General features: G+C 40.3%; 1 protein-coding gene across 1 annotated transcript in view; it reads right to left on the bottom strand.

The window, feature by feature from the left end:
• Window positions 1–23,851, bottom strand: part of MTMR9 (myotubularin related protein 9) — a 58,366-nt gene that overhangs the window by 26,032 nt on the left and 8,483 nt on the right. Inside the window, exons 2-3 of the mRNA XM_068974503.1 lie at window positions 9,078–9,186; window positions 4,903–5,028 (exon numbers count right to left, since the gene is read on the bottom strand). Coding sequence (XP_068830604.1) covers window positions 4,903–5,028; window positions 9,078–9,186 — 235 coding nt within the window. The remainder of the gene's footprint in view (window positions 1–4,902; window positions 5,029–9,077; window positions 9,187–23,851) is intronic.

A 23,851-nucleotide genomic window follows, 5' to 3' on the forward strand; every position in this document is an offset into this window, starting at 1 on the left:
TTTAGCATTTCTATTTCTCTGTTAAGATTTCCTGTCTTGTCCCGCATTTGAAATATATTTACCTCTATGGAAAATAGAGCAATTTTAACAGCTGCTCTAAAGACCTTGAATGATCAAGCATTTCAGCATCTGGGGCGTCTTGGGACTGGTACTTGTTGACTGTCTTCCTTTCTTTTTTTGACAGTCTCTTTTTCATGAGAATGGGTCATAATATCCTGACTCAACTTTGGATTATATCCTATATTCACTGTGAATTTTATGTTGCAGAAAATCTGCATTCCATTAAACACCTTTGAAGAGTGTTTTATGCTGGGAGCCAGCGTGAGGAACCCTATCCGTGACAAGGTCATGCGGCAGACATCTGACGGGCAAGGCAAGTCAGATCTCAGAGTGTCCCCCTGGTATTTCCTAAGCATGTACCTACCTGCCAAATCAAAAATCTGCCAGCCTTTGTACTCTGCTTTTCCACTCTTCTGACACACTCTGGAAAAAGTCAACTCAGGGCTTTAGTCTTCTTCATTTGAAAGGGATGTTTCAGTTAAACCCCCTCTAATAACTCTCTAGCTTGCCTAACAGGTTCCCCGAACCTCTTACAGCTTGTGAATTGCTTACAGCCCCCCAACCACAAGAGGCACAAAGCTTAAAGCATCTTAAAGACACAGAGCCTCTTCTAAAGAGCTAAAAATCATAATGGTGACGGATTTCACTGTTGACTCGATTGCTGCCAGGCCTCCATATTCTTTATCTTTTAGGCAGCTGGGAGGATGTTAATCAATGTAAACGGGATATGGAAAAAGATATATAGTAGTTTTGATGTTAGCAACACTAGACTTTTGAGTTAATTACTTTTCTTTTGTTATAAATCACTGTACTCCTTTTACTTGTTATAAATTGCTGTATCTTTGCTATGTAAGAATGTAACTTTATTTAGTATTTTCTGAGAGTGGCACCAGACTTTGGGAAGATCAACACAAATAAGTCTTCTGGTTGACAAACCCTTATCAGAAAAAAAGGCTGTAAAATGTTAACTGGCCCTTTTGGCCGGAAGATGATGTAAATCACCTAAAGACTTGTGTATACAACTAGGTATACAGAGAGAAAAGCCTGGTTTTGATAAGAGTCTGGGCTGCTAACGATGCATAATTTTGTATTACCCATTGATCTCTATGTACAATCAAAAAGGTATAAAAGGCCTTTCTAGACAATAGAGGCCGGGCCAGTCGCTGGACTGCTTTCCCCCGTGTCTTCTCTTTACTCTAATTTCTGGCTGAATTCCCATCTGGGGCGTGGAGGCTCACCATGTCTACTTACTTGCCCTGGCTTCTAAGATCTGTATGAGAGGGAGCCCAAGGCGGGGCACCCTCCGATATTCAAACGGACGCCGGTGGCCTAACGTAGATGGTGCAAAATTCTTGTCTCGAGGTTTTACTGGCTTTCCACGTAAACCAAGTTATTCAGCCTCTTTTCTCCACTTAATTTTCCTACTACACTATTTCTTCCTAATCTAATCTTTTATTAATAAATAAATAAGTTTTTCCTCGCCCACGCCATCCCCGCTTCGAATTACCCTGGATCCACCGGGGCTGGACCCGGGCAGTTTTACAAGGAATTAGCTTGTTCAGACAAACCACAAACTTCGTAACATCTGAGATGCACGGCAACTCAGATCTTAGTTCTGACTGTCCCCGGTCTGCCCCAAGCAATGGTTCAAGAGTCAGCCAGAGATTCAGGATTCCATACAGAATCAAAGTTCCCCTCATGTGGCTCTCTGGTTCCTTCCACCAGAGAGAAAGTGGGCTTTCCATTAGATTGTTAGCTGTCCGGCACCATCAATGCCATTAACTGTGAGGACTTCAGGAGAAAGCCCCCAAAAAGGAGATTTACTCTGCCATTCACTTCCTCTAAGTTTCTCCTCCCCTCCCTCTAAAATATGCTGCTTTCTGTTCACTCACCAGAGCTTCAAGTTTTTCTGCTTTATTCATAGTTTATCACTGATATCTGCAGGAGATCTTGTCAGACAGGGGCTACTCAACCATTACCTTATCATCGTCTTTTTTGTATATAATTTCCAAAGTGGTCGACTGGGGAAGTACAGATATACTGTATATGTGCATTTCAGCAAAGTATCTGAAATAGTATTTTGTTATATCCTAGAATAAAAGTATGTTAAAAGGGGAGGAACTCTTACAGATCATTTGTCCAACACTGTGATTTTATAGACATGGAAACAAAGTCCCAGAAAGTCAAGCAGTCAACATTAATATCTGGGATGCAATGTAAACAATTTGAGAGAGAGTTTGAGTACTCTGTCTTCTCAATACCACCTATCTCTTTCGGATATAGCAGAGAAGTAGGGACTGGCTAATACTATTCATAAAGTTTTTTAGATGATCAAAAAACCTTCCTTAAGGAATACTGATGAAGTGATACATGTCTACCTGATGGTGGATTTCAGTGATATAGACTTATCATACCTTTGTCCTGTCCTGCACAAATGCACACATTCCTGTATTTATTGACTTGACAAATACCTCCTGCTTGCAAACCATGTACTAAGAATGCAGCAGGGAACAAGAATGGCCTGGTTCCCAGCCTCCTAAAGTTTGTATTCTAGCTCAGGAGACAATATACAATGACAAGAAGCTTTCACACTGGTGACCCCTCCTGCTTGAAACTTGCTCTTCCCTTGGCTTTTTCCTCCACTTGCCCTCACATGGTTAGTCCTCGGCCCCTACGGACAGATGTTTTCCCTCAGTAATCTCAACTTCTGCCTGTGATTCTCACAATGTACACAACGTATACACTGATGACTCTCAATTTTTCATTTTTAACAGATTTCTCAAGCTCTAAACTATCTCTTATACGTATTCAATGATGTGCACCACACAGGCCCTTCGAATTTGCCATCTTCAAAACTGAACCCAACTCACTCCCTGTCATGCCCATTTCTCTTTCTGTCTTTCCCATCTCAGCAGTAAAACCTAGACGCCACTGCCTGTTTTACCTCTCACCTCCAATGAGTGGGTTACCAACTCCTTTTAATTCCACTTCCTGAAACTTTCTGCACTATAACCCCTCTGTTATTGATCCAATCATTATTTCAGTAGCCTCCTAAGCAGTTTCCCAGCATTTTGCATCAGAATTGCTTTGCTCTAACATAAATCTAATAATGTCATTTCCTCTGTGTCTTCGTTAGTAATTTAATTCTGAAAGAGGCCAATGCAACTTTGGGCTACCTTAAAGTATCAGCAATAGTTCCAATCTACACTAAATGTTATGAGGACTATCTTTTATGAGAATTAGTGACAAACTGAAGGGCTTGCCAAGAAAAGCAATCAAGACAGGGTGTGGCCCTGAGTTCAGTGGTATGAGAAAAGGCTGAAGTAAATACTCATATTTAATCTATAGAAAAGAAAACTTAGTGGGGACATAACACTTCTTAATTTGAAGAACAATTCACCGTAGAGGAATAAGGCAACCTGAGTACCACAGGCCACATCAGAAACATGGGGCCTGAGTGCAGGGACGTCAGCTCAGCATCAGGAAGGTAACCGACTGGGACACTGTGTGACGCTGCAAATCCTCTTGCAGTAGAGACCGCAAGCAGAAGCTGGACACGTCATGGCTGCTGTCGGCACACAGGACTTCTGAACAGAACAGAAGACTGAGCTGAACGCTGGCTTGCTGAATGTAGACCTAGAGTGATTCGCGTATGGCACCTAACTACAAGATGAATGATTCACACTGACACTTTTTGGATAACCAGGAAAATCACCCAGACATCTCCCTTCCTGATCAAATTCGGACTGCTGTTTTCCACCTAGGAAGTAACTACGGATTCCTCTAAGGCAGCCGTCAGGTAATAGTCAGCTGATGTGAAAGAAAAGCATCGTGCATTTGAGAATGTTTACTATGTAGTTTTTAATGCTATAAAGACCTTGAAAATAAATGTAAACACAGGTAGCACAAGCTATATAAAAATACTCTATGCGCAAGAATATAAAATTCCCCTTCTTTTTTCACTTTGCTGCTATGGACGTCTTTGTTCTTTAAATTTCATGGCACCTGGTCCCTACTTGTCGATCCTCTCAGGACACATTTACAGAGGTATAGTAGAAAAAGTTAAAAAAAAATTTTTTTTTGGCAGACCTAAAGCATCTACTTATTGGACAACTCCAGGTTCTTTCTTAATGAGATACAGCCCATTTCTTTTTTGAGGTATCTGTATATTCTGGCCAGCCAAGAGTAAAGGGGAAGGCACACTCAATGCAAGACACAAATGTTTCTCTTTCGGTTCAATCAAAAAATCTTTGTAAGTAGAATCCCACTCAGGGATTGGTTCAAGATGGGACAGTAAGAGAACACACACTCAGCTCCTCCTGAGAGAGCACTGAAATCACAATTATTGAACAACCATCAGGAGGAGAACGCTGGAATCCACCAAAACAGATGCCCCATGTCCAAAGACAAAGAAGTACACTGGTCTTAGTAATCCAAATCATGAAATCACAAAAACTATCCCACAGAAAGAAATCGATATACATGGTTTTCTGATGCTCTCTGGGGTACACAGTCAGTTCAACAGACTTCTGGTGGGATGGCTCAGAACCTAACTACTATATATAAAACTGCTTCTATGGAACACTTTTAAAACATCCCCAAATTAAAACAGGTCAGGACTATCTTTATGAAGATCTTAATGCTTTACCAGCAAATCTACTAGAAGGAAAATTACTTAAGCTGTAGCACTGAGAACAATTATGCAAATCTTTGAATGGCAGAGGCTGCAGCGCTAATAGCTAATAGCTTCTTCTTTTACCTGTCAAAAGGAAGCGATCATTTTCACCAGTCAAGTGCTGTGTTATTTCTCATTACCCATTAATTCTCTCAAAAGTTACTCACAGCTGAAGAGTAGAGTTCAAACTCTTGCTCAGGAAGGAAAGAATGCCAGCCATCTTCTATCACTTCAAACATGGGCCGGTAAAAGAAAGGGTACATCAGAGTGATGGAGTCCAGGGTAGATAATGCCTAGGGGAAAAAAGAAGTAAAGAGAGAAAAAAGGAACGTGTCACAATTCCAAACATTTTCTAATTGCCAAATTGATATTCATCAAATATGGCCTAAAATGATGGACACCTAGTACATTTCTCTAACATTATATTTATCACTAGATACAATTATACCTTATTTTCAGCCTCTAACACGGTGTCTGGCACATAACACTCAATTAGCATTTGCTGAATGAGCAAAAGAACAAAACAATGTGCACACCTATCCTAGAAGAAAAATGAAAAAAACTTCTTCTTGAGACCATGTAATAAGGCCTAATGAAAAGGTCCAAATATTTCTGGGGATTAGAGAACAGGATGCAGTTAATCAGTAAGGCCTTGGCTCAAAATCCAGTTATTAACTACATATGTAAATTACTTAAAATCAGAGTTTCTGAGCAATTGTAAAAAAAGCTTAGTAGCCAAAGAATTTGTTGGACTCAAATTCCAGATGCCAGCGCCAACAGTGGTATTATGTAATGCGGCCACTCCATGCCTCAGCTGTCAACGGAGGAGATAACTTCACAGGGCAACGCCCAGGGCTGTTGAGGCATTAAGAGAATGTGTGCAGCAGGGCTAGAACAGCACGTGACACAGAGCAAACTCTAATTTCAGCTGCTGCATGCTCCACGTAGCCTCCATCAGTGTGAAACTCCCTCCATCCCTAGAGTGATCAGATGCCCTCACACCTTCATGCTACGCTAACCACTCTCAAACCGGGGCAGTAACTCCGTGGTCCCACAGTGAGCCTACAGGTCATCTGAAGTACAACGCCAAGGAATCCTGACTAGATGAGGAACTGAGAGATGGAACGTCCCCTGTCACCTGGCAGTTTCATCCTTCTGACAGGGGAGTGTTAGAAAGCATTTCTATGGCTAGAAAAACAAAGGCACGAAAATCAATCAGCACAATTCAAACTGCTGTAATTTTGGAGACACTCAGCTGGAGGGGTGCGAGGGGCCCAACATCATGCTAACACCCCCAAGCTCTCAGAGTAAAGCTACCTCTTTCTAAGTCACAGAAAGATCAGGTCAGTAGAACCTTTATTTAATTTTTAAATTTTATTATTTTACTACTTAAAAAATATTCTTTGCAATATTAAAAAATTTTTTTCAGCATTACTGCAGTATAAATTGATAAATAAAATGTAAAATATTTCTAACGTACAATGTGATGATTTGATACACAAACACACTGTAAAAGAGTTACCCCCTTGAGTTAATTAACACATCCATCACCTCACATATTTACCCTCTGTTGTTGCTTTTGAGAACATTTAAGTTCTACTCTCTTGGGAAATTTCAGTTACATAATATAGTGTTTTCAACTATAGTATATGTTATACATTAGATTCTCAGGTCTTATAACTGAACATCTGTAGCTTTTACCAGCCTCTCCCTATTTCACCCACCCCTAGTCCCAGGAAACCACTTTTCTACTCCCTGTTTCTGTGTGTTTCCCTCTTTTATTTTTGAGATTCCACATGTAAGTGATACCATGCAGTATCTGTCTTTCTCTGTCTGGCTTATTTCACTGTTTGTTCACACCATTGTTCATGCAGCTGTTTCAACTGGCAGGACTGCTTTCCTTTTGACGGCTGAATGATATTCCATTGTATGTGTGTACATGTGTGCACGCATTGCGTGTATAATTTTCTTTATTCATCCATCCATCAACAGACACTTAGGTTTTTATATTCTTTGAATATTATGAATAATGCTGCAATGAACATGGGAGCACAGATATCTCTTTAAAACAATCATTTTGTTTCCTTCAGATATACACCAAGAAGTGGGAATGCTGGATCAATGACAGATCCTTTTTTAATTTCTTGAGGAACCTCCATACTATATCAATAGTGATTGGTACAATTCTTATTTTAAATCCATGTTCACAAACATTCCAGCAGGCAATAAGCACTCAGACTTGTCATGATTACATTTCATGTACCTAGAGACAGAACTTTTCCTTTAAACACATTAATGCGCAAAGAAATAAAGTCATTTCAACCCTAAAATACAACCGAAACTACACAGAAAAAATGGTTCATCAGACTTCCTGCTATAGTTTAGAAAACTGAGCACTTGCCAGTTATTCTTCCAGTGGGATTCTACTTAGGGTAGCAGATTTTGAGTATATGAATTTTGATCACAAAGAATAGCTCAACTATGCTTTATAAGAATTCACTTATTACTACCAAATTACAACAAGCTGTATGGAGGGACAGAGGAAAACTGGATGCCAGGAAAAGGCTAGAGGCCAAGGGCACGGTGTGCATGTCCCATCCTGGGAAAACAATCAACGGAGCATTCATTTTCTAAGGCCACGTTACAAGAGTGGCTCAGAATTTGCGGCTGCTTCTCAGCCATAAGGGCTTCTCCATAGTCAGTCAGTTTCTACAGAGTTTTACATAATATTTAATATGTATAGCCAAATAAGCAACTGATTAGTGTCAAATGCTAACGAAGAAGCTAAGTAAATGCCATCAGAGTGGGGTAATAGGCTTTTTTGCCCTGTTTCTTCACCACAGGCAATTTCACCAATATCCACCGGCTATCTTACAAGTTATAAAAGGGATAAGGAAAAAAAAATGTGCATGGGTCAGTGAAAACCCAACCGCACAACTGAGAAAAAAAAAATAACACGCTCAGCTGAAGTGGGTGAGCGGCATTACCTGGCCCAAAGAGCGAGACAGCATTTCCCTTCAAGAGCCTAGAAGGTACAGTGCGATTCTCACTCATGCCAACAAATTCAGCCAAGTCAACATTCCTATGTTATTTCCAATGATGAATATGTAACACAAAGTGTTCGGCTCATCTTCTTGTTTCCATAAGAAAAATTTAGCAAAAAAGCAGAAAGAAAAATACTACATGCCATTTTCTCAGCACCATAACAGCTCCTCTATTTCTGGTCTTTTGTTTAGAAGCCAAAGGAAATCCTAGTTACAGGTTTGAGCCTTTCTGCCTCCCTTTAATAGTTAAGCCAAAGGCAGTTACTCTGCACACAAAGCCCGTATTAGGCACTAAAAGACAGAAGGAAAAACACCTCAATGTGTCTCTATAATTATCCAGAAAATACTATAAAGTTAACTGCTATAATTTAGTGGTAATGATTTAAAATAAAGCAATTTTAAAAATGAGTGTATACCAAGATAGTTGATTAAAGTGGGAAAGAAAATGGTGTGTCCCTTGGACTGCAAGGAGATCCAACCAGTCCATCCTAGAGGAGACCAGTCCTGGGTGTTCACTGGAAGGACTGATGTTAAAGCTGAAACTCCAATACTTTGGCCACCTCATGTGAAGAGCTGACTCATTTGAAAAGACACTGATGCTGGGAAAGATTGAGAGCAGGAGGAAAAAGGGACGACAGAGGATGAGATGGCTGGATGGCATCACTGACTCAATGGACATGGGTTTAGGTGGACTCCGGGAGTTGGTGATGGACAGGGAGGCCTGGAGTGCTGTGATTCCTGGGGTCACAAAGAGTCGGACACGACTGAGTGACTGAACTGAACTGATTCAATTTAAACACTAAATTACCCAAGTAAAATGTCTATTATTTGTAATCTGGACATATGTTCACTATCATTTCTATAAATATAAAATGAACACATCCTATCTCAAGCAAACATGATATATGGAAATTCAAATTTACTAAAAACAAACAAAAGACTACAATCATTGGTGATAATTACTTGCTTTACAAAAGAAGTAAGATTTTCAAAAAGTCTCAACATTTATAAACACACAATGGAATATTATTCAGCCTTAACAGGGAAGGAAATCCTGTCACATGCTACAACATAGATGAACCCAGAAGAATAAGTAACATTAATAACTGCTCTAAGTCAATAAAATCTTTTTACATTCCTGTAACAATGATTCAGGGTAAGGCTTTCATTCAGTCTTCCAGATTTGAGTCACAGAACATGACTCAAATGATATTTATCTAAAAAAGAAACATAAGAGTTACAGTGAATCAGAAAATAAAGTTCCTTCTTTTATCACATTTTATTTCCAAAACACTTACCTCAATGGAACTGGCTATATTCAAACATTCTTCCATTCCAGGAATATCCAACTGAATAATTCGAAAATCCTTACATTTTATGATGATGGTACCCAGTGGTCCCACAAATCTATAAAAAAAAAAAATCATAAATTATGCTTAAGGACATATATACTCCCAACTCAAAGTACATGATTACTTCTTCAAAAAGAGGTGGTTAGTCATAATTACCAGCTATACAGGCAGATCTCCTTTTATTGTACTCACTTCATTGAGCTTCCCAGATAGTGTGTGTTTTAAAGATTGAATGTTTGTTGCAACTCTGTGTCCAGCAAGTCTGTTGGCACCATTTTTCTAATAGCATTTGCTCACTTCTTCTCTGTGCACCACATTTTGGTAATTGTTACAATATTCCAAGCCTTATTATTGTTGTTGCTATTTTGTTATACTTGTTATGGTGCTTTGTCATCAGTGAACTTTGATATTACTACTGTAGCTGTTTTGCGGCACCAGTAACCATGCCCATATATGAGAGCAAATGTAACTGACAAATAAGTGCCTTCTGACTGCTTCACCAACTGGCTGTTTCCCCATCTCTCTCCCTCTCCTCAGGCCTCCCTATTTCCTTAAACACAACAATATTGAAATTAAGCCAATTAATAACTCTATAATGCCCTCTAAGAGCTCAAATGAAAGGAAGAGTCACACATCTCACTTTTATACCAAAAGCTAAAAAAGATTAAGCTTAGTAAGGAAGCCATGTCAGTTGAAATAGGCCAAAAGTTAGGCCACTTATGCCAAATAGTTAGCAAGTTGTAAATGCAAAGGAAAGTCCTCGAAGGAAATTAAAACTGCTACTCCAGTGAAAATAAGAATGATAAGAAAACAAAAAAAGCCTAAATGCTGATAGAAAGTTTTACGATCAATCACCCGTAACATTCCCTTAAGTCAAAGCCTAATCCAGAGCAAGGCCCTGATTCTAATTCTCTAAAGATGGAGACAGGAAAGAAACCTATGAAAGAAAAGTCTGAAGCAAGCAGAGGCTTGTTTGTGAGATTTAAGGAAAGAAGCTGTCTCCATCACATGAAAGGAAAGCAGCAAGTGCTGATGTAGAAGCAGCAGCAAGTTATCCAGATACAGTTAAGGTAATTCATGAAGGTGGCTGCATCAAACAACAGATTTTCAACGTAGACAAAAGAGCCTAGCGCTTTCCTAGTGGCTCAGTGGTAAAGAATCCAGCTGCCAATGCAGGAGACACGGGTTCGATGCCTGGTCCAGGAAGAGCCCACATGCTGTGAAGCAGCTAAGCCTATGCACAGCAACTACTGACCCCGTGCCCCAGAGCCCGGGAGCCACGAGTGCTGAGCTCCCGCGCCGCAATGACTGCAGCTCGTGCGCCCTAGAGCCTGTGCCCCACAGCAAGAGAAGTCGGCGCGATGAGAAGCCTGTGCACCGCAATGAAGAGAAGCCCCTGCTCCCCGCAACCAGAGAAAAGCGCAGCCCAGCAAGGAAGACCCAGCACAGCCAAAAATAAAACTTTTTTAAAAAGCAGCCTTATATTGGAAGAAGATGGCGTCTAGGACTTCAACAGCTAGAAAGAAGTCAACGCCAGGCTTCCAAGATTTTAAGGGCAGATACACTCTCTTCTGAGGGGATAATGTGGGAGGTGAATTAAAGCTGATGCCAATGCTCATTTACCATTTCCAAAGTCCGAGGGCCCTGAAAAATTGAATCTACTCTGCCTGTGCTCTATAAACGGAACGACAAAGCCGGGATGACGGCACATCTGTTTACAACAGGGTTTACTGAATACGTTAAGCTCTCTGTTGAGAGCCACTGTTCAGAAAGAAAGATTCTTTTCAAAACACTACTACTCACTGACAACGCACCTGGCCACCTCCTATCTGATGGAGACATACAATGACATACACATTGTTTTCATGCCGGTTAACACAGTGCCCCTTCTGGAGACTGTGGATCCGACTTGATTTTCAAATCTTATTACTTAAGAAATACATTTCATTAGACTATAGCTGCCATACATAGCGATTCTTCTAATGGAACTGGGCAAAGTAAATTGGAAACCTCTGGAAAGGACCCACCATTCTAGATGCCATTAAGAATATTCGTGCTTCACGGGAAGAGGTCAAAATATTAACATTAACAGGAGTTTGGAAGAAGTTGATTCTAACCCGTGGATGACGTTGAGGGGTTCAGGACTTCAGTGGAGGAAGTCACTGCAGATGTGGTGGAAACAGCAAGAGAAACAGAAGCCGCCCCTGAGGATGTCAGTGAGCTGCTGTGGCCTCATGATAAAACTCTAATGGGTAAGGAGTTGAACCAAGTGTTTTCCTGAAACGGAGTCTACCCCCAGTAAAGACTGTTGAGATGACAACAAGGAAATCTGAATATTACGTAAGGTTAGCTGATAAAGCAGCAAGAAGGTTTGAGAAGACTGACTCTAATTTTGAGGAAAGTTCTACTGTGGGGAAAAATGCTATCGAACAGCACTGCACGCTTCAAAGAGATTGTTCATGAAAGGAGAGAGTCAATCAATGTGGCAAATTACTCTCGTCTTATTTTAAGAAAGTGTCAGAGCCACCTCAACCTGCAGCACCCACCACTCTGATCAGTCAGGGCTCATCAGCATTAAGGCAAGACCCGCCACTGGCAAAAAGGTTACAACTCACTGAAGGCTCAGATGATCACTGGCATTTTGTTTAGCAATAAAGTATTTTTTAATTAAAATATAATTTTTTCAGATATAATGCTGTTGCACAGTTAACAGACTACAGTACAGTGTATCACAACTTTTATATGCATTGGGAAACCAAAATATTCACGTGATTTATTGAGCTGGTCTCCAGACCACCAAACATGCAACACCTCTGCTGCGTGGCTGCATTCAACGTCCTTCTCGCTTATTAGTTTAATGAAGGAAGAACCTCATGCCTCCATCATTAAAATTTGAGCCATGAATTACTTAAAATACATATATTAAAAATTTTTAATATATAAAGTCATTCACACTAGGCCAATTCATTTTGTGGAGATTATTAGGAGTCTTACTTCAAAGAATAAGAAAAATAAATCTGTAGTTCATGTATTGTTTGTATAGAGATATTTCTGAAGCATAGGAAAACTATTCTTTTTTTTTAATGTTGTTTTAACGAACTGATTTGGCTGTTTGACCTTGGTTGCAGCGCACAGGAACTTCCTTGTGTCACGCAGGACTTTCCATTGTGGCACACAGACTCTCTCGCTGTGGCTCATGGGCTTCGTTGCTCTGCAGCATGTGGGATCTTAGTTCCCTGACCAGGGATAGAACCTGCTTCCTTTGCATTGCAAAGCAGTTTCTTAACTACTGGACTACGAGGGAAGTCCCAGGAAAACTATTCATTTCAGATTTTACTTCCTTCCAAATTTGCAACAATTTGAAAAATAAATTTTTTTTTCCAGTCTTTAAAACCTATTAACTTGCAATATCTATTCTAAGTCAAGGAAAACTTCAGAGTAAATGCCATATCTAATCATAAATTTTGTTATCAGTAAGTTTTAAATAAATTTATTTTACCTTAGTTGGGATTTTTGTCTTCCTTTTCCTGTTGTTTTCTTTTGTCTACACTTTTTGATAATTCTGATTTTCCTTTTGCTTTGCCACCAATTGCCCCAATTCTGCCACATTAAAACTTGTGAATATGATTTCTTATACTGATCCAGAACTGGTAATTTTATTTATACTGTGCCTAATTTAGGAAGAAAACTACAGCTACTCTTCCTGAATTCTGCAAATACCCCCATGCCCAACATCACTGCACTGTGAATTTGGATAAGCGAAAGTTATCAACATGGGTCAAATCCTTGCAAAGAAAATTCCACCAGATATCCACAACTGATCAACACAGTGGAATGCCTCTTATAAAGTATATTTTGAAAATTCATATTCTTGTCACTTCCACTTCTGGCAAAGTTTGAATTTCAGGGACCATATTTACTGTAGTACCTGAAACAACCAAAACAAGGAGGCAAAATATAAGGAAGAACTGTTTTCAAGACGCTGAACATCAAACAACAATTTTCAAGACATCGAAGAAAGATCTCTGGGAGATGAGAAACAAGATGAGTCTGATGATTGCCCCAATGTACTGTTTTGAGATTTTCCAAGTTATAGTGTCGGGAGAGAAGATTTGGGTGGGGCTGATAGTCTGAGAAGACCATCTATATTAGGAAAGAAGGAAATTAATGAAGAAAATTTGGGTCTCAAATTAGTGACCTCAGATTCCACTATACTAGAAATATACCAGCAAGTTGAATCCAAAGCAGAAAATATTAAATAACAAAGATAAGAGAGGAAAAAATTGATGAAAGAGACAAGAGAAGATTGTAAGCAAAAACAAAGCGAAAATGACTGCTTCAAAAGATCATTTAAGAGTGATAATCTTTTCGCCAGACTGATCAGGAAAAAAGAAAGTCACAATCTAACAATGTCAGAAATGAGAGAGGTTACAATCACATAGACTCCACAGACACTAAAAAATACTAAGGGACTATTAGGAACAATTTTATGCCAATAAATTCACAACATAAATGATATGGACAAATTCCAAAGAAGACACAAACTACTAAAGATCATTCAAGAACAAATAACCTAGTTAATTCTTTATCTGATAAATAAACTGAAATTTTCATTAAAATGTTTCCCACAAAAAAAACTCCAGTCCTGGGTGGCTTCACTGATGAATTCCATAAAATATTTAAGGAAAAAATACTATCAAGTCAAGAGAGATTCTTCCAGAAAACTGAAGAAGAAAACTCAATTCACACCTAAACTCTGGCATTTTCCTAACACAAAAACCAAAGACATGACGAGACAACTACAGACCGACAGCCCTCATAAACTAGATGTAAAATTTCTAAACAAAACATTAGCAAGGTAAATCCAACAATACATAAAAGGATAATCACGAGTAACTGAGGTTCATTCCAGAAATGCATGGCAGTTATAACAAAGTAAGTTACTGTATTAAACTGAAAGAGAAAGACCATATGCTCATCTCAACAGATACAGAAAATGCATGACAAAATCCAACAGCCATTCAAGATTTTAAAATGAAACGAAACAACCCAACTCTCAGCCAACTAGAACAGAAGTGAACTTCTTCAACCTGAAAAACAGCATTTACCAAAAGCAACTCTGCCACTAAGAGTATACTTAATGGTAAAAGGCTGAATGCTTTCTCACTAACACCGGGAATGATACTAAGATCTCACTCTCACCACTTCTATTCAACACTGTGAAACCAGGGGCTTTCATGGTGGTCCAGTGGTTAAGAGTCTTCCCGGCAATGCAGGGGACACTAGTTCGATCCCCGGTCCGGGAAGATCGCGCGTGCTGTGGAACAACGAAGCCCGGGTACCACAACTAGTGAGCCATGCTCTACAGCCTGTGAGCCACGACGCGGAGCCCAAGTGCCACAGCGGCTGAAGCCCGAGCACTCCGGAGCCTCGCGCTCTGCAAAGAGAGAGGCCACCACGGTGAGGAGCCTGTGCACGGCACTGAAGAGTAGGCCCCTCTAGCTGCAACTAGAGGAAGCCCATGAGCAGCAACAAAGACTCAGGACGGCCAAATGTGTTTTTAAAAAAAGATTTTTTAAAATAAAAACACTGTACTACCAGTTACACCCAGTGCTACGGGGCAAAAAAACAAGATAAGTGGCATCTAGGTTGAAATGGAAGAAATTACACTGTTTTTAGTTGTAGATAACAACTGCCTATTTAGAAAATCTGAAGAAAATTATTTTTAAAAAAGCTATTCAAGTAAATGAATTTAGTAAAGCTGAAGGATACAAAAATATTCAAAAATCAATAGCTTGCATATCCACAGCAGGCTAGTAAGCAATTTATTTGCTCTCTAGAAACAAGCTGGCTTCCTGCCAAGAAGGAGACTCAAGATCAACCTCTGGGTCAGGAAGATCCCTTGGAGAAGGAAATGGCAACTCACTCCAGTATTCTTGCCTGGAGAATGTCATGGGCAGAGGAGCCTGGTGGGCTACCGTTCATGGGGTTGCAAGAGTGGGACACGACTAAACAATAACAAAGCAACAATAACAAAAGAAATTAGCTAACCTGGAGAGTGGCAAGCCCTAAGAGGACAATGTGTCATAAAATACAGAAGGTTAAAAACTTGACTAATACAAATAAGGAATAGGAAGTGGAAACTGTAAAAACACCACTTGCAACAGCATCAGAATATGGAAGACATAGGAGAACTCTAAGGAATGATGTAAAAGACCTAGAGTGAAAACTGTGACACGCCGCTGAAGAATATTGGAGGCCTAAGCAAGCAAATGGAGTAACAGACTTGTTCACAAGTCAGAATACTCAATATGAAGATGTCAGACGTTAGTTCTCACCAAGTTCATCTGTCAACAGATTCACCACAATCTGGATCAAAATCCCAACTGGCTGGGACTTCCCTAGTGATCCAGGGGTTAAGAATCTGCCTGTCAGTGCACGGGCGATGGGTTCAATCCTGGTCCAGGTAGATGCTCCCATGCCATGGAACAGCTAGGCCGGAGTGCCACAACTACTTAGGTGAACAGTAACCGCAGCCACGGAGTCAAAAGATGCTTGCTTCTTGGAAGGAAAGCTATGACAGACCTAGTCAACACATCAAACAGCAGAGACATCACTTTGCTGACAAAGGAACGTATACTCAAAGCTATGGTTTTTCTGATAGTCACATACAGATGCGACAGCTAGACCATAAAGAAGGCTGAGTACTAAAGAATTGGTGCTTTCAAACTGTGGTGCTGGAGAAGACTCTTGAGAGTCCTCTGGTGAGCAAGATCAATCCAGTCAATCCTAAAGGAAACCAGTCCTGAAATTCATTGGAAGGCCTGATGCTGAAGCTGAAGCACCAATACTTTGGCCACCTGTGATGTGAACACCTGACTCATTGGAAAAGTCTCTGATGCTGGGAAAGAATGAAGGCAAAAGGAGAAGGGGGTGATAAAGGATGAGATGGTTAGATAGCATCATCGACTCAATGCACATGAATTTGAGCAAACCCTGGGAGATACTGAAGGACAGGGGAGTCTGGCATGCTGCGGTGCATGGGGTCCCCAAGAGATGAACATGACTCAAGGACAGAACAACAGCAACACATTAAAGGATCATACACCATGCTCAAGTGAAGTTTATCCCAAGAATGCACGCATTCTTCAAAACACACCAATCAATCAATTTGACATACCATGTTAACAGATGAAAGAATAAAGATCATATGGTCGTTGCAACAGATCCAAAAAAAGCTTCTTGACAAAGTTTAACACCCATTTATGATAAGAACTCCAGAAAATGGGCACAGAGGGAACCGACCTCAACATAACAAAGACCATATATGACAAACCCACAGCAAACGTCATTCTCAATGGTGAAAAACAGAAATGAAAGCATTTTCCCTAAGATCAGGAGCAAGACAAGGATGTCCACTCTCACCACTTATTCAACCCAGTTTTAGAAGTCCTGGCTCCAGCAATCAGAGAAGAAAAAGAAATAAAAGGAACACAAATTGGAAAAGAAGAAGTAAAACTGTCACTGTTTGCAAATGACATGTTACTATCCACAGAAAATTCTAAAGATTCCACCAGAAAACTACTGGACCTCATCAATGAGTTTGATAGTTTCAAGATACAAAAGTAATGCACAGGGCTTCCCTGCTGGTCCAGTGGTTAGGGATCCGCCGGCATTGCAGGTACCGCAGGTTCAGTCCCCGGTCCGGGAAGATCCCATGGATTAAGGAGCAACTGAGCCTGTGCACACAACTACCAAGCCAGCCCCCTAGAGACCGCAAGCCACAACACTTGAGCCCATGAAGTGCATCAACCGAGCCCCACGAGCCTAGAGCTGAAGCTCCAAAGCAAGAGAGGCCACCGCGACGAGAAGCCCAAGCACTGCAGTTAGAGAGCCCACACGCAGCAACAGAGACCCAGGGCAGTCACAGACAGATGATGAACGCACGGCAAGTGAGAGTAAGGAAGCAATCCCATTCACCATCACAACAAAGGAGTGCAATACCCACGAATAAATCTGCCTAAGGAAAGAAAAGACCGGTGCTCAGAAAACCACAGAATACTGATGAAAGAAATGAAAGCGGACACAAACGGGTGAAAAAATATACCATGACTGATGCCGAAGAATTGATGCTTCTGAACTGTGATGTTGAAGACTCTGGCGAGTCCCTGCACTGCAAGGAGATCGAACCTGTCAATCCTGAAGGAAATCAGTCCTGAATATTCATTGGAAGGACTGACTGAAGCTGAAGCTGCAATACTTTGGCTACCTGATGCCAAGAACTGACCCATTATAAAAGACCCTGATGCTGGGAAAGATGGAGGGCAGAGGAGAAGGGGACGACAGAAGATGAGATGGCTGGATGGCATCACCGACTCAATGGACACGAGTTTGAGCAAGCTCTGGGAGTTGGTGATGGACAGGGAAGTCTGGCATGCTGCAGTCCATGGGGTCGCAAAGAGTTGGACTCAACTGAGCGACTGAACTGAACTGCTACTACCCAAAGCCATCTACAGATTCAATGCAATTTCTATCAAAATTAATGGCAGTCTTCAGAGAATTAGAACAAAAAATTTACAATCTGTAAGGAAACACAAAAGACCCCGAATAGCCAAAGCAAAGTTGAGAAAGGAAAACAAGAGGTGGAGGAATCAGGCTCTGCAATTTCAAACTACGTTACAAAGCTACAGTAATCAACAGTACAGTCCTGGCACAAAAACAGAAATATAGACCAATGGAACAAGATAGAAAGCCCAGCGATAAAGCCAAGCTCGTGTGATCACCCGATCTATAACAAAGGAGGCAAGAATATACAATGGAGAAAAAAACAGTCTCTTCAACAAGTGGTGCTGGGAAATCTGGACAGCAGGAATGACATTAGACCACTCCCTAACACCATACACAAAAATAACCTTAAAATGGATTAAAGACCTGAATGTAAGATCAGATACTACAAAACTCTTAGATGAAAACAGAAAAAAAATCACTCTGCCATAAATCACAGCGAGATCTTTTTTGACCCACCTTCTAGAATAATGAAAATAAAAACAAAAAATAAATAACTGAGACCTAATTAAACTTAAAAGCTTTGGCACAACAAAAGAAACCATAAACAAGAAGACAACCCTCAAAATGTGAGAAAGTTTTGCGAACAAAGCACTGACAAAGGATTAATCTCCTAATACACAGCTAATGGAGCACGCTCGCTCGCTCTCTCTCTCTCTCTACATATATATATGTATATATATATATATATATATATATATATATATATATATAAAATAATCCAATAAAAATGGGCAGAAGACCTAAACAGACATCTCTCCAAAGAAGACATACTGATAGCTAACAAACACAAGAAAAGATGTTCAACATCACTAATTCTTAGAGAAATAGAAATCAAAACTACAATAAGGTATCACAGCTCACATCAGCCAAAACAGCCATCTTCAAAAAAATCTACAAACAATAAATAATGCTGGAGAAGGTGTGGAGAAAAGGGGCGCCCTAACAGTGTTGGTGGGAATTGGCACAGCCACTGTGGAGAACAGTATGGAGGCTCCTTAAGAAACTGAAATACAGACCTACCATATGACCCAAGAATCCCACTATTAGGCGTGTACCCTGAGAAGAACATAGCCCAAGAAAACCTAAGTATCCCAAGGTTCGTGCAGGTGCAGCCCTGTTCACAACAGCCAGGACATGGAGGCAAACAGGATGGCCATCGAAAGATAAACGTATAAAGATGGTGTGGCGCAAATAAACAAGGGAGTGTTACGCAGCCAGGAGGTGGAATGGAACTGAGTCAGTTCTGTTAAGGTGGAGGAACCTAGAGCCTGTCACACAGAGTGACCCGAGTCAGAAACAGGAAAACACACATTGAATATTAATGCATATACAGGGAAACTGGAAAAATGGTACTGCTGGACCATCTGCAGGGCAGGGACAGAGGTGCAGATGGAGAATGGCCTTGTAGACACAGCCGGGAGGGGCAAAGGGGGACAAATTGAGAGAGTAGCACTGATGTATACATGCTCTCGTGTGTAAAACTAGCCAGCAGGAAGCTGCCCTGAAGCCCAGGGAGCGCAGCTCAGCGATGACCCTGGGTGGGCTGGGGGTGGGAGCGGAGGGGTGGAGAGGAGGGGTGGGGCGGAGGGGGGGGGAGGGGAGGGGGGAGGGAGGGTCCAACGGTGAGGGGGCACAGGAATACATATGGCTGACTCACACTGTACAGCAGAAACTAACACAACATTGTAAAGCAATTATATTCCAGTAAACAGAAAATAAATACAAAACAAACAACGAATAGTATTCACGCGGCGGAAGCCTCTGGTGGTCCAGGGTTAGGATGTCCTGCTTTCACTGCAGCAAGTGCAGGCTGAAGCCCCGGCTGGGGAACTGAGATCCTACCAGCTGCACTGCGTACCCAAAAATAAGTAAGTAAATTAAAACAGATTCATGAGGAAATGCAAATGACTTCAAATAACCAAAGCAACTACGAGTAAGAACGAAACTGGATCTCTAACACTGTCTAATTCAAAGATCCTTTAACATCGTGGCAGCAATGGCATCAAAGAGACCAACACAACAGAGAAGAAAGTCTAGAAAGATACTCACTTACATATGGACAAAGGAGTGCGAAGCAATTCACTGAAGAAAGGGCAGGCTTTCCAAGAAAGGGTGTCACAACACTGAGATAGCAATACGGAAAAAAGACTTTGGATCTTTATAAGAACCATACACAAAGCCAACTAAAAATGAACCATATATCCAAAACCCTAAAACTATACAGCTTCTAAAAGAAAACATGGGAGAAAACCTTTGTGACCTTTGGTTAGGCAAAGATTTCTTAGATAAGATATTATGAGCCTAGTCTACAAAAGAACTACAAATTGTATGTCTTTAGATGTTTAAAAGACACAGTTAAAGAGAATAAAAAGACAAACCACGGATTGAGAGAAAACATTTGTGAATCTTATATTTGATCAAGGACTTGTACCACGATACACTTAAAAACAAACAAAAACCTCATAACTCAGTAAAAGCAAAGGACTCTGGAAGACAGTGGAACCAGAAGAAGAAAGAATCTCTCTTCCCACCTGGGTAACAACTGCACTGCCAGAATCTCTCTGTGTAACTACTCTGGAACCCTCATGTCTATTAAACTTCCAGGGAGAGACTTGGATAATAAATTGCAGTTAGTTTTGGGTAAATTCAGCTCTTAATAAAAGAGCAGCTACCCATTCCCCAGCCCTAGCCCAGTGGCAGGCAGCTGTGCACGTGTTCCTAGAGCAACACTTTATAGGAGCCAAGACGGGAAGAGAGAGCCCTGTTCTTCAAACACCAGAGATCTGTGCTGTGGCCGCTGACTGCTGATTCTGATCACAGAGGTGCAGAGAGGCAGCCAGCCACTGTTGTTGAGATTTCTGCCGCTATCGTAAGCTGCCCCCACCTCCAATCGATGACTTCCAGTGGATTTAGACAGTCGGCTCACGCCTCACTTCTCTTCATTCTTCACTTCTCCTCTTTCAGGAACCAGACATTAAAGATCAGGACATTTGAAAACAACTGTACATTTAGGGAAAATTAAGAAGTAACTGTGACTGAACAAACCCAGGCTCAGCAAAGACCTGAGAAAATCTTAACTTTATACCTCAGGCTGATCCTTGGCATAGAGACATCCCATAACAGTCAAAAAAACAAAAACAAAAGAAACCCCCCCAAAACAAAAAACATCAAATCCCACGGAAGAGGGAAAATCTTATCTCCAGAGTCACCACATTATTAGGTTCAAATGTCCAGTGTTGAGCAGAGGAAAAAAAACCAAAATGCAGAGAAATAAGCAGAAGAGCACAGCCTGTTCAAAAGGTGACTATAAATCAACAGAAACTGTCTCTGAAAAAGACTTGATGGGAGATGATGTATTAGACAAAGACTAAAATAACAGTCTTAAAGATGCTCAAAAAGCTAAAGGAAAATGTGGGTAAAGTCAAGAATATAATGTGTGAACAAAACGGAAACATTGATAAAAGAGATAGAAAACCTAAAAGGAAACCAAAAAATTCTGGAGCTTAAAAATTTTAAGAACTGAAATGAAGAGTTCACATGAGGGATTCAAAAGCAGAGTCCCAAGAGGCAGGAGACAAAAATTAGCAAACTTGAAGATTAGAAGATAAGACAATGGAAATTATCAAGTGTGAAGAACAGAAAGAAAAAAGATTAAAGAAAGATGAACAGAAGCTAAGGGACCTATCAGATACCAACAGGCCGACCAACACACACAGTGGGCGTTACAGAGAGAAAAGACAGAGAAAAGGGCAGAGAGAACATCTGCAAAAACAATGGCTGAAAATTTCTCAAATCTGCTGAAAGCTGTGAATATGAACAAGAAGCTCAATGCAGTCCAAGTGAGATTAACTCAAAGAGACCCACAACAAGAACTCAAGAACTCTGGACCCAGAAGACAGGTGGCTGATATATTCAGTGTTAAAGGAAAAACTGTCAACTACATATCTGATAGCCTGCAAAACTGTCCTTCAAAAGTGAGGGAGAAATTAAGGCATTCCTAGATAAACAAAAGCTGAGGGAGTCTCTGAGCACTAGACTTGCTCTACAAGAAATGCTCATGGGAGTCCGGCAAAGGGAAATGAAAGGGCACTAGACAGTAGCTTGAAGCTGTATGAAGAAATAAGATTTCAAAAAGGTAAACACATGGGCCACTATAAAGGTAGTATTACTATAACTATGGCCTGTAACTGCATGTTTTATTTTATACATGATTTAAGAGACTAATAACTTTTTTAAGAAATAGATTATGCCCTCAGGCTCAAAGCATAAAGACATAATTTTATGACCTCCATGGAAAGGGATAGGGACAGAGCTATAAAGGAGTGGACTTTTTGTATTTTTTGAAGTGGTTGGTATAAATTCAAATTAAGAGTACTTTAACTGTAGGATGTTAAATTTAATCCCCATGGTAACCATAAAAAAAACAGCTACAGAATAAACACAGAAGTAAATGAAAAAATTTTAAACATTTCATTGCCATAAAATCAACTACACACCATAAAAGACATTAACGCAGGAGATGAGGGGCCGAAAAAGCTCTAAGGCATATACAGAACAAACAGCGCAATGGCAAACAATTAACCGAAATGCAAGAGGGTGAGACTCTTCAGTTAAAGGACAGATATTGACAGAGTGGACAGAAACATATGATCCAACTGTATACTCTCATAAGAGACACACTTGTGATCCAAAGACATAGACAAGCGAAATTGAAGGGATGGTGGAAAAAGATATTCCAAGCAAACAACAACCAAAAGACAGCAAGGAAAGACTTTACTAATGTTAGAAAAAATAGTTTATAAATCGAAAATGGTTATAAGAGACGAGGGACATTATCTACCAATAAAAGGTTCAACACAACAGGAAAGTATAACAATTATAAACATTCACACATCTAATGAAGATCAAATGTATGAAGCAAAGTCTGACAGAACTAAATGGAGTAGTTCTACAGTAATAGACACCTTAATGCCTCACGCACAATAATGGACAGAACAAACAGACAGATACAAGGGAACAGAGCACTTAATACAATAAGCTAACTTTCAACTAACTAGACCTAGCAGATATACACACGCTGCCCAACAGGACACACACACACAGAAAATTTTCCAGCACAGACTGTATATGAGGCCACAAAGCAAGTCTCAAGATATTTGCAAAGACAGATATGGCGGCTTTCCTGGCAGTCCAATGGTTAAGACTTTGCCCTTCCATTGCAGGGGGCATGGGTTCAATCCCTGGTCAGGACGGGGGTGGGGCTAAGATCCTGCATGCCACAGAGTGTGGTCAAAAAAAAGATAGACATTATACAAAGTGTCTTCTCTGACCATATGGGATGAAGTCAGAAATCAGTAACAAAACCCAAGCCTCAGTAAATTTCAGAAAACTGAAATCATATCAAGCATCTTTCCCAACCATAATCCTATGAGATTAGGTATCAACTACAGAAAAAAAAAAAAAAACCTGTAAAAAAAAAAAAAAAAAGACATATGGAGGCTAAACAATATCCCTGTAAATAACCAAGAGATCGCTGATGAAATCAAAGAGGAAACAAAGAAGTACTAAGAAACAAATGACAACAAAAACACAATGATCCAAAACCTATGGGCTGCAGAAAAAGCAGTTTTAAGAGGAAATTTTATAGAATACAACCCTACCTCAATAAAAATATCAAATAAACATCCTAGCTTTACACCTAAAGCAATTAGAAAAGGAAGAACCCTCCTCAAAAAAAAGTAGTAGGAAAGAAATCATGAAGATCATGGCAGAAATAAATGGAAAAGAAATGAAGAAAACAGCAAAGATCAATAAAACTGAAAGCTGTTTTTCTGAGAAGATAAACAAAATAGATAAACCATCAGCTAGACTCCTTAAGAAAAAAAGGAACGACTCCAATCAGTAAACTTAGAAATATGGAAAAGGAGCTTACAACTAACACTGCAAAATACAAAGAATCCTAAGAGACTGCTTTGAACAATTATGTGCCAATATGGACAACTTGGAAGAAATGTATAAATTCTTAGAAAAGTACAACCTTCTCAGACTGAACCAGAAAGAGAAAACACGAACAGATCAGTCATAAGCACTGAAATCAAAACTATGGTCAGGACTTCTCTGGTGGTCCAGGGGTTAAGACTCGCACTCCCAAT

This window comes from Capricornis sumatraensis, chromosome 6 (genome assembly GCF_032405125.1).
Source record: "Capricornis sumatraensis isolate serow.1 chromosome 6, serow.2, whole genome shotgun sequence".
Taxonomy (NCBI): domain Eukaryota; kingdom Metazoa; phylum Chordata; class Mammalia; order Artiodactyla; family Bovidae; genus Capricornis; species Capricornis sumatraensis.